We start from the raw sequence: 12,211 nt of genomic DNA, 5'->3' as shown, positions 1-12,211 counted from the left end.
ATATTTAAAATATTATTTAATTAAATCATTTTATTATGCTAATTATTTTATTTGCATGATTATTTTAGTAATGCAAAAAAAAAAATATCAATGACGGATGTGTATATTATTGGATGATATTATATATAATTAAATCAGAAGGGGTTTTGTTAATTAAGGTTGTGCTCATTAATATTATAGCAAGTTTTAATTGAAAATTTATATTATATATATTGAACATACCAAAACTTGAATTTTATCTAGTAAACCACTATACAGTACAGTTAAAACTTTATTCTAACAAAACCCCTTAATGAATATCAAATATTATTTATTTATAACTTCACTACTGTTTTAGTAAATGCAAATTATTTGCTGGTAAATATGAATATGTTATTGCGCCCGCATTACATTTAGATATCCAACTTTTCAGGCCAGTGATGCATCCATTAATTAATTTAATTGGGAGAAATAGACCGTATATAGGAGCAACTAAATGTGGATGCAATTATCTAAATTCGGATTATCATTCTAGTCCTTTAAATTTAAAATTTACTATACTAATCTCTAAGATTTAACTTTAAGTACTATATTAGTTTTTAAACTATTTTCGACGCCGAGTCAACGAATAAAATATTAAGTTAATTTTGACTTGTCACGCGAGATATATAATTAAATGATGTCGTTTTACTTTGACTCTTAAACAAGATAAAAACAAAATTATTTTAGAGAATGAAAAAAAAAATAACTCAATTTATATATTATATAAACTCTTTGTCTTCTCGTTTTTGCTTTGTTTAAATGTCAAAACGAAATTATTAAGTCCAGTATGATAAAACAGAACCAACTCAACACTTTGTTTGCTAATTTAGTGTTAGAAAGGTCCGATCTATAGACCAATATAATGTACAGAGATCAATTTTAAAAATTAATTAATATAATAAATTTTAAATTTGAAAAGTTAAGATGATGAAAATCATAAATTTAAGGAACTTCTTTTAAAGATTTAGTCTATATTACAATAATACTACATGATCAAATTATTTTAATAATTAAGTTAATTCAATTAAATTAATTCAATAATTTAAGATTTCATAACTAAAAGTTATAGATAAAAAAAAAGAAGAAAAAAATCATTAAATTTAAATACAAAATTAATTTATTCACCTAATATTTTTATTTACCTTAATATGTTTTTCTTACCCTGCCTATATATGATATTTTATAAAATAATATATTTTATTATTTCGGTTTGAAGTTAATTTAAAGTACCAACTATGTAAATGAATTTTATGTATGTGTTTAATTATATATTATTGAAAAAATTTTAAGTGTACCGAGAACACCGATATTCCAATTATTTTAACCGTTGATTTCAATTAATATTATATATATATATATATATATATATATATATATATATATTTTATAACTATTTCATGAATAATTATTTAAAATAATGCATAGAATTTAGATAATTGTATAAAATTATTTTGATATACGGTTAATATATCACACTTTAACTCTTTTCATTTATATTATCTAATCCGTTAGTTATAACTCGGCCTAAAACAAACCTATAAGTTTGGAATCGGAAAAAATCAAATAACCACGCACCAAACTCATGAATCTTTCCGCTAATATCTCTAAATAAACCTAAAACAAATCACTGAAGTCCAGTCCGGAAGATTAACTAAAACTCCGAGAAACAAGTGGCATATGCAAATAACCGTCCCAATCACAAACAACTTTATAAATATTGGCGACTCATTAGGTCACAGGTACGCAATTCATTTTATATTCTCTCTAAAAGCTAAGACTTAAACTCTTTCTGACTTGAATATTGGAGTATCTTTGCAGGTGTTTACCGCTGCCGTTCTTAGAGAAAACCGACATATCATCTTTTTTGTTAAACGCGCGAGTCCGAACATCAGAAAAATGAGCTATATCCTAAAATCGGTTACTCACATAGGAATAACACTATCAAAATTATTGATTAAATAAAATAATTCTAAAATATTAGTGGCTTTTAACCTGCTTGGCAATAATGTGCAAATATAAAACTTAATAATTGATTCATTTTGTCTAAGACCAATTGACTTTTTGTTTTTGGACGTTAAGGACCAATTGACTTTTAAAACATTAAGCATAATATTTTAATATACAGTCCGTACAAATCTTTTATGTCACCAAGTCATCCAATTTCCACATCCCAGCTCACTGCCATATAATTATTGAGCCCACGTGTTTTTCCGCTGCTGATGCAATTAATAGTTTATCTATCAATTAAAAAAATTATATATGTGAGGAATTTCAAATTTGAGTGATTTTCTAAAATGAGATTTTTTTTTTCATGTTTTCCTAAAACATGGGGCTGAATTTGAAATTAAGGAACTGGTGTGGTGAATCATAATTTTCTTTTAATTTTTGAAAAGCGAATTTGTAAGGAGTGATTGTATCTTTTATTTTTTATTTCAAAGCAACTCATTAAGGACAAATTATAATTTTTAAAAAGAAATTAAAAACGAAAAGTGCATTTCAGAAGCAAATATAATTGTATGTTAAAAAATAATTGAAAATGAAATACGTTAAGATGAGTTGCGAAAAAAGAATACTCCGATATCAATCCAGACATCATTATTTACGTAATTCACATATGTTATTAAAGATTAACTATTTATATTGTCATCGATATCAATTCAACTTTAATGTTTATTGTGCTAAAATTTTTGTGTTTTATATAATAAATTTTGGTGTTATTTTTATTTTTGTGTTTTATATAAAAAAAAATTGGTATTATGTTTTTTTTTAATCATGATCATCATCTTTTTATTTTTTTTCTTTATTTTTATGCTTTATAAAATTTAAAAAATACACTAGCAAATAAATAAAACAAAAAAGATAATCAGAATAAAGAAGAGAAACGTATAAAAAGAAGAAAAAACCAATACTAATAATAATAACGATGATAATAAAAAAAAAGAAAAAAATAAATAAAAAAAATGAATAAGGAGAATGAAAAGAAAGAATATATATATATATATACCATAATTTAATTAAATTTAATTATGTAAAAAATTTAATTGTTTATTAACATCGTTGAAAATTAAAACCCCAACACAAATAATACTAACAATATATAAAGTATGGGGTTCACTAAGACTCGAACTTTTGACCTTTCGGATCTAGCATTCTAATACTATGCATGATACTACTCATCCCAAAAATTTTAACTGATGTGAAAAGGTAACACTAATAATTATATCTCTAATACTCTCTAAACTTCCATTGTACATATTGTATAAATATTCCATTGACTCTTCGTACTTTCACTTATAAAAAATATAATAACACAATCAAAATAAAAAAGGAAAGAAAAGAAAAAAATATGCACAAGAAGCACGGCATGATTTAGAAGAAAAAAGCAAGGTGGGGCTGCATATTTTGGGAGTTGGGACCCCTTCATATTGGGGTGTCACCTCTCGTGCATGGACACGTACCCTCATGCAATACTTTACTCCTTATCAATACGTGATAAGACAGTTACGTGTTTGTTACAGTTGTCCCCACACGTGTTCACACCAGGTGCTCCGGCACCCATCTCCGCCCTCCTCGCCGGCATCTTAGACTCCCCGTCTCATTGTCGGAATCTCTGAGACCTCATATAATCTTATCCTTTTGCCCTTTAATATTCTCGATCTTTCTCCTTCCTCTACCCTTTGTCCCCCTTCTCTTTCTTTTCCTTTTCTTTTTTTGTCTAAAAATTTCTATTTGAAGACAGTCCAACTAAAATATGGTGAGAATATGAAACGAAGGTGAGGGCTGACTGGCTGAGGGCAATAATATTTTACTCTCATTTTTTCCCTTCATATTTATGATTGGCTATTATTCAAAATTGTGTAACTTAAGTGCAGTTAATTTAATGTGAAATTACTAATTAAAAATTGTTAAATAATTTAATAGATATTTTATCTATTAAATTATTTAACAATTTTTAATTAGTAATTTCACATTAAATTAACTGCACACTTGAATTTTCACCATTTAATAATGAATCATTTTTCGCATGCTATACTAATTGCTGAGTTCTGACCATAAATATTTTAGAAACCTAAATTATTCCACTGTTGTTGTTTCATTATTAAGTAGTAGTATTTTTATTCGTAATAACATTACAAGAATATAAATCTTTTAAAATTATATCAGTTTTATTATGATATTATAGATTATGACACAAAATATTTATAAAATTAAATTATTTTTACAAAAAGATCGTAGGAGATAAAATTCTCATCGGTTAAGAAGACTTGAGTCTCTGTAGATAAAAAATCAAATAATAATATTTTTAGTTATTATTTTTATGTGAAAGAGTTTAATTTTTTTTACTAATAATTAATTTTAATATTTATTATCTAAAATTTAAAAGAATTTAATGTACATACTTCTATATTTGATTAGGTGTTAAGTTTGTTGCACAAATAAAAATAATTAATATTTATGTTTGCTATTTAAAAATAATATTTTTTCTCTATGTATATAAAAATATAATTAGATATTAGCATAAAAAAATTTATATTGATAGTTATAAAATTAACTCTAAATTAATTTTTTTAAAACAATTAAATCTTGATTCTAACGTTCAATCACAACATCAGTATTTTCTCCAAATTATATATAATAAATATTTAAAAAAAGAGAAGTAAAAATATAAATTAGAAAGATAAGCAGCAAACATTTAAAATTAAATAAAAAATATGTATATAATAATATTTTTAATTTAAATTATATTATCTTATCAATTTTATTTTTTTTAGAGTAAAAAAGTAGAGAAAAATAGAGAACGAAAGAAAAGAGAAAGAAAGATAAATAAGAAAAATGAGAAAGGGAATAATTTATTAATTTTGGAAAGAAAAAATTTTGTTTTAATTATAATGAAAAAATATCTAATGACACATTTTAGTTTGTCAAATTATTATTGTAAATTATAAATTATATATGGAGTAAAAATGGTAGAAATAAATAGAATAATATATAAATAAAATAAAATAGGTGAAAGAACAAGATAAATAAAAAAAAAGGAAGAACATTCTACTGACATGTATCTTTATGTTAACTTCTATTCAAAATGCTATTTTTTATTTTTTTTTGAAAAAATTAACTATATGTATATAAAAAATAGTTATCAAAATAGTTATTATCTACAATAGATATTTTGAATAATTTTTTGATATACTGATAACATAAAATATTTTATATAATTATTCATTTATATCTATTTTTTAAATTATTAATTATGTAATAAATATAAAAAAATATTTTTATTAATATGATATTACAAAATTAAATATGTATATATATATAATTATTTTATGGTAATAATATATTAAAATTAAATTTTTTTAATATATGTTTTATATTCTAATATAGGTACTTAGGTAAGTTTTGATGTTTGTACTTTGTAGCATAGTATGAGTGTTTTGTTTATAACTCCCCACCATGCACCTCACGACATTACCACTCAAAATGTTATCATAATTTTTATTTTTATTTTTTTGAGAAAGTTTCAGAAAATGAAAATGATAGCGGAACTCCAAAATGTTTATTAAATTTGGTTTTATATTTGTTATTCAAATTATCTTATTTTGAATACATAATTTTTAAAAATTGACCAGTATTAAGTACTCACCAATCATATTCTTCATACTTTATTTTAAGTCTTCCCCTCTAGTGATTTGACTGGTTTTTGGTTTATTGATTTGTTTAAGTAATACAATGAATATGTATGTGTAGCGACTTTGCGTATCTAAGGAAGGAAACAGACATGCACAGTGCATCACAATAATAGAACTTGTAAATAATTGGAGTAAAACAAGGAAGCTTGCTCAATTTACAAGACTAAATAAACTATGATGAGTAGCATTAAATATCCATGAAGAAAATATTTTACAGGCTATCAACACCGTACCGTTGATCCACAGTTATGCAAAAAACAATTATAACAATCAAGCTATATTTTTTGGTGGATACTTGATTACACGAATGCATTGACATCCAACATATCTGGGATTTCAAATCTCAAGACGCTGTTATTGGTGCTGACATAGCTTTCTCTCTCATCCTCGGTGCTACTGTTGTTTCCATTGACATAAGTATTACTGCTGCTATTATTGGAATGGAAGGTTGACGTTTCAGACATAGGTGGGTCCACAAGACTTGCATGATGACAGTAGTAGTTGTTACTATTATTGTTATAATAATAACTTGTTGGTAATTGGTCAGTCACATAACAAGGGCTAGAAGTTGAAGCAATTCCAATATTATTATTATCGGCGTGCCAATAATCACTAGTATTCATTAGATTTGATGGGTATGCTGAGTCCACATTATTATTGGATTCTAGAAAGTTTGCTTGAGGGAAAGACAAGGAAACATCACTACTGATGATTTGGTTGTGGCTGTTGTCAAGAGAATTAGTATGAGAGAAGAGTGACGTGGCCAATTTGAGAAGCTCAGGGTTAAGATGGTGTTGCATGTTATTGTTGATGTGTGATATTGATGAACCAAAGAGAGATGAGAGATCAAGAAGGTCTAGGCGTGGACTGTGTGTCACAGGATCGATTCCCATCCTCAGTAGCCTCTTCCTAATGTGTGTATTCCAATAATTCTTTATTTCGTTGTCTGTCCTCCCTGGCAGCCGCGACGCTATTGCAGACCACCTGCATCACCACTAAATTTTAAATTCTAATTTTTAAATCGTGATTTAATTTATTTGACTAAATTTTCATGCACAATTTTTACTAGCCAGTTATTACTCACTTGTTTCCAAGAATGCTGTGAAGGTGTATTATGGTCTCCTCCTCTTCCAAGGAGAATCGACCGCGCTTTATATCTGGCCGGAGATAGTTTGTCCACCGCAGACGGCAACTCTTTCCGCATCTTTGCAACCCTATATATGTATAAGTCAACAAATTAAAAAACAGATTTAACAAAGTGTGCAAGTATATATACATACCGGCATTCTTAGGGAGCGTTCTCCAATTGCCGTAGCCATGTTTGTGAATGTAATCAACGAGCTTCTGATCCTCCTCTGGCGTCCATGGCCCCTTCTTCAGCCCATTCTTCTCACAGCAAGGTGTTCTTCCCATGGCTTAATTAGTTATGTTGTTGGATGAAAAAATTAAATAAAGAAGGAGCATAAGTTAATATAATGTTTGGAGACGTGAGGAAGATGAGATCCCGATCGATCGAAATGGAACGTAGTTGCTTGGTGTATAAATAGGAGAGGAACAAAAGGCAAAGTCAAACGGATTTGGTACCGTCCTCTGTTACCAATTTCCATACGTGTCCCCTCTTTTCTCATCATTATTTATTAGGTACGTATGAATACAGTATACGTGTATATACGTGACTAGCATATATTCACTCTCTTGTGTAATACTGAAGAAAAATAATAGCAGTAATAAATTTTGCATCAATCACTTTATTTATTTGGTGCTGCGTTCACTCATATCTATCATTATTTGAGATTTTTCTTTCATTCATTTAAATATAATACTTCATATTATTATGAGTCAAGCCATCATTTTCCGAAGGAGTGTGAGTGTGACCCTTACCCTGCTTTCTATCTGGATTCATATTAGCTGTTCAGCATCCCCATGCCACGTACCCCCTCCCCCAATTTTCCTTCTTTCTTCTTCTATCTTACACTTACACATACACCACGGCGTTATTAATTTCACGTGTCTTTCTTTTCTTTTCTTTGTGGAAGAGGGATATATACACATAGTATGATTTATGGTCACGTATTTTTAATTTGCGGTTATGAATATGCAAACTACAAGGTTTTTAATTTCTTCTATGAACATGCATGCATGTGATGTATATTTATTAACTTGATGATTATTTCTTTTACCATATAATAAGAAGGGTTCAAGTAACTCACGACATGATGAACTCACCTTGATTATTTACTATTTTACCTATATATACAATAATGTGCGTAATACTTCAAACTAGTATTTTTCTTTTCAATTTCTTAGGAGACTAAGAATAGTTGAGACTAAACATGGTTACATAAAATTCTTGAAGCGAATCTCAGTTATAAGTGCAATTGTCAATCAATCACCGCCCTTTAATTTTACCATGTTTATTATATATAATCCTTTTTAGAATATAGAACCACATACAAGAGATGCCGTTCTGAACCATACACATGCATATTTATTAATTTTATTTTAGCTGTAGTCCCTCGAATACCTACTTTTCCTAAAAGAGTTTTTATCATCTTTGACTACCTGAATACTTAAATTGTAACACATTTTTAAGCCACTATCAAATCTAACAGCCGAAATAGCGACATAGTCAAAAAAGAAAAATAACAAGCGTCCCCTTTTTGAAGCATATATGTTCATCAATCATGCATGTGGGTTTTACAGCATTTTATATATATATATATGCATCTCCGATACCAACGGTCAATACTATAGTACATAAAAATAAAAGAAGTAGACAAATTTAAGTATACTAAAATGCTTTTTATTTTAGTATTACAAAAATAAAATAAAATACTGTTAAGTAGAATTATAATAATCCACCTAGAGTTCCCTTCGTTTTTTTCGCAAAAATTAAAAAATTGAACTCCTAAATTCATTTTTGTAGGTATTCGTCCTATTTTTATTCATTCCTATAATTATTAAAATTTAATAATTAAAATTTAAGAATAATATATATATATATTAGAGCGGGTAAGAACAGAAATTACAGAAATTACTGACTTTAATTGAATAAGGACGACAGAATGAATACTCGCGAGGTTGGATAATGTTATTATTTCTGCTGCGGTAAAGCTTGCGTGCGTATGTATGACCCGAATTTACTTTGAAAAATCACTTACTTTATAGTGTTTGTTAAATGGTTGAATAAATATAGTAAAAGGTCAAGTTCTCTCTATTAAGATAATGATATACTTTTGTTTTTTGAATTTTTTAATATAAAATAAAAAAATAATTAATTTCCAAAACAATATATTTTAACTTTATTTTTTAAAATATGATTTTTTTTTTTTGTATTAAAGGCAAATTCGTCGTACCACCGACAAATTTTATATAATTTATGAAGTTCACTATATTCTTGGCGAATTCTATAATTTATATAGAGTTCGTCGTACTCCCAGCAAACTCTATGTTGAGTTTCCAAAATAAAAGCATGTTTTTTGGAGAGCGGAGCAGAGAACCACAATGTCATTGTCCACTTTCGTTCTCATTGTTAACATTTTTTTTATACAATGTCAAGAAATCCATTGTTATCTATTCATTACGATAGTGAAATAGTGTATGATGAAAAAGGTTCTATCATTTTTAGATCGGGACAACCGATAATTACCTATATGACATCTGAAGTCAACAGTCTAACAGCGTTGAAGAATCTGATATTGCATTCCGTTGGACAGCAAGAGGCAAAAATGGTGAATAAAACTTACTACAGATATTCGACCGAAGTAGATGGCAGTTTGTTTTATAAAAGGTACATTACAGTTGTCTTGTATCTTGCTAGTATATTTATTAGACCATGATTATGAGAAATATTTCTGTTGTTTGAATTAGGTATCGTTTACGTGACAACAAGTACGTACAGCTTATAAGATCGTGATACAATCGATGGACAAATGTTCATTTGTTGGAATTATTCGTGTTCCTCGTTCAATTGGGTGGCCGAGGATCATCTGCAGAAACTGTCGATGATAGTCCGTTGAGTGGAACTGTTAGACGAACTATCAGAAGGACGATAGTAGATCTAAATATGCCACCTAAAGATAGTCAAGAGGGGTCTAATATTGAAGTTCGTCACCGTCCTGCCTCCCTCGGCCTGCACCGCGTCTACCTCTCCCTCTAGCTCTCCCCCGCCCCCTACCTCTCCCTCCTACAACGACTGGTCGTAGCTCTGAAAGATGACCATCATCCGACTAATGTAGATCTGGAGCAACTGGATAGTGAATGGGCAGGTCCTATGGCACAACCCCAGCTGCCACTAGGTGCTGGTCATCCTGACCGAACAACTCCGTGTGCGCCTACTGCAGATACCATATATGGAAGGGAAGGACGCAGGTCTATATGATGGTGTATATGTAGACGATGGTCAGCCCGAGCATTCCACAACTCATGCCAGCCACCAAGCAGCTGCAGGAACCACTCGTCTCGCCCGAACCAACCATTCAACTTGTGCATCTTGTCAATGTTCAATGGTTTGGTTAGAATGTGCTGTAGGCTACCGAACTGATGTACCACCCTATCCACTTGATGCCACTCTACAATAGCAAAGCAAAGCAGCGGGCAGACAACCGCCGCCGAGGCTTCAGCCTCAGCTATCATCAGTGGAACTAGGCCAATCAGCTGTAGATCAGCATACGGTGTCTACTCAACCTGTTCACAAAACGCAAATTAATGATGGAATTCAAATTTCAAATGCAATAGGTATTTAATTAAAATAAATTTGTAATACTTAAATATTTATCACTTACATTCAGCATCCCAATCCCGTTCAGGGTACTTATATAATTCCTAAGCCTGCCTTCGCCTTTGGCATTGTCCGGGAGGTAATGAACCCACCTACAATGCCAACCACAATTCCACATTATCGCTCAATTTCATTAACTAATTAATAATTTAACGAAGGGTTTTTACAAAAACAAATAATACCTCTCGACTAGCAAAAACCGACAAGTATCAAAGCCATCGGGCCGTAGCAGCGGAATATGATGATAGGCCCAAGACAGCAGCAAGTTGATGCACCCACCCAAATTGCACTGACGATGCTCCGTGGCACAGCACATCTGGCAGTACAGCCATGCCAGCACAGTCAAGCCCCACGATAACCCGCCACACATCTCAAGGTCCTCTAATAGGGGGAGCCACCTGATGTGCACCCGAGAGTCAGATGCATCTGGGAATAGGATACCCCCTATCAACTTCATGATGTACCGTCTCGTATACCTCAACAGGCGCTCCACTGTGGCGTCCTGCTCCAGCTCTCCGCATACTGTGTTGTGGAACCAAGTGAGCTTCACAGTCCACCTGATCTGTGACTGTCTGTCATCTGGGCCGGAAATAGCACCCAGAAGCTGCTGATGTAACTCCTCAATGGTCCGTCCCTGATGTTGCTGCTCCCAACCACATATGCATCCACTCACAGGATCACTGTCGATCTTGAGTTCCAGCTGATAGGCCACGTCCTGCAGGGTGATTGTCATCTTCCTGCATGATAATTGAAATGTGTGGGGCTCAGGCCTCCACCTCTCTATCAACGTCGAGGCAAGTGGCAAGTCGTGCTCGAACTCAACTATACAGGCCATATACTCAAACCCACCTCGTCTGAGATATGGCCTAATCTGCTCCAGCGGCTGTGTCACAAATTCCGCCTGGTGCGCAAGATCCGAGGTGCCTACCAAACGAAAAAAAAGATAAAAAAAAGACGGTGAACACATAAAATAACAAGTTCACTGTTTATTAATTACAATAAAATAAACAATAATGAACAAATTGTACCACTCGATCAAATCTGCCAGCAATGTGCTCAGTCCGATCCAATATGTACAGCGTATCCTCGTAGCCCAATAACTGCTGCTCCATCTAACCACACTCTAGTAAAACTAAATTACATATACTGAACTCAGTTCCTTTTACATTAACTAAATTCTTAAAAAACATATTTAAATCTATAATTATTTACTTTAGTTCTTAATCAGTTTATAAACTTACTAATTTAAATTTAACCCAACTACATGCGGCCGTCAACTAACACCCTAAACAACCCTAATCAATAACTAACTAAACCCTAAATTTTACTAATCATGTTTCTTTCTAATCTAACTTAACCTAATTAATTATTCTACTAATTATCTTATAATTCACAACTTAAACTAATTATTCTGAATAAACTAACTAAGAATTGACTAATAACTTATACTAATTAACATGTTATAAACAATAAACAAACTATATTTGAAAATAATAACATAAAAAATCTAACTAACATGTAAACAGTTAACAATAAATAGTAACTCTAACTAACATGCAACCTCTAATTAGTAACTTTAACTAATATGTAAATAGTAACTCTAACTAACTTGAAAAAAATAACTCTAACTAACATATTATTTACTGACCTAAAACTGAGAATGTCGTGGATAATGAAGTTTACGGACGTTAAAAGATAGAAAAGAGGAACAAAATAAATT

At 30.5% G+C, this 12,211-nt stretch overlaps 2 protein-coding genes across 3 annotated transcripts; both read right to left on the bottom strand.

Annotated features, from left to right (window-relative positions):
- Positions 1 to 5,865: 5,865 nt before the first annotated feature.
- LOC112728631 (transcription factor MYB102) lies at positions 5,866 to 7,496 on the bottom strand. 2 transcript variants are annotated; one of them, XM_025778853.3, is made up of 3 exons: positions 6,992 to 7,496; positions 6,796 to 6,925; positions 5,866 to 6,695 (listed from the first exon to the last, which is right to left on the bottom strand). In XM_025778853.3, the coding sequence occupies exons 1-3, from the start codon at positions 7,122 to 7,124 to the stop codon at positions 6,011 to 6,013; spliced, it is 948 nt and encodes a 315-aa protein (XP_025634638.1). In that variant the 5' UTR covers positions 7,125 to 7,496; the 3' UTR covers positions 5,866 to 6,010. The 2 variants fall into 2 exon arrangements, with proteins under 2 accessions (XP_025634638.1, XP_072066339.1); XM_072210238.1 differs by having other exon boundaries at positions 6,796 to 7,494.
- Positions 7,497 to 10,016: 2,520 nt separating this feature from the next.
- LOC112730684 (protein MAIN-LIKE 1-like) lies at positions 10,017 to 11,603 on the bottom strand. Its single transcript, XM_025780748.1, has 4 exons — positions 11,501 to 11,603; positions 10,674 to 11,415; positions 10,496 to 10,583; positions 10,017 to 10,388 (listed from the first exon to the last, which is right to left on the bottom strand). Exons 1-4 carry the CDS (start codon positions 11,601 to 11,603, stop codon positions 10,017 to 10,019), a joined length of 1,305 nt encoding a protein of 434 aa, XP_025636533.1.
- Positions 11,604 to 12,211: the final 608 nt, after the last annotated feature.

The sequence above is a fragment of the Arachis hypogaea genome, chromosome 12, assembly GCF_003086295.3.
Source record: "Arachis hypogaea cultivar Tifrunner chromosome 12, arahy.Tifrunner.gnm2.J5K5, whole genome shotgun sequence".
NCBI classification, from domain to species: domain Eukaryota; kingdom Viridiplantae; phylum Streptophyta; class Magnoliopsida; order Fabales; family Fabaceae; genus Arachis; species Arachis hypogaea.
Note: the sequence above shows the minus strand (reverse complement) of the source record. Positions and strands in the feature narration are given on the sequence as shown.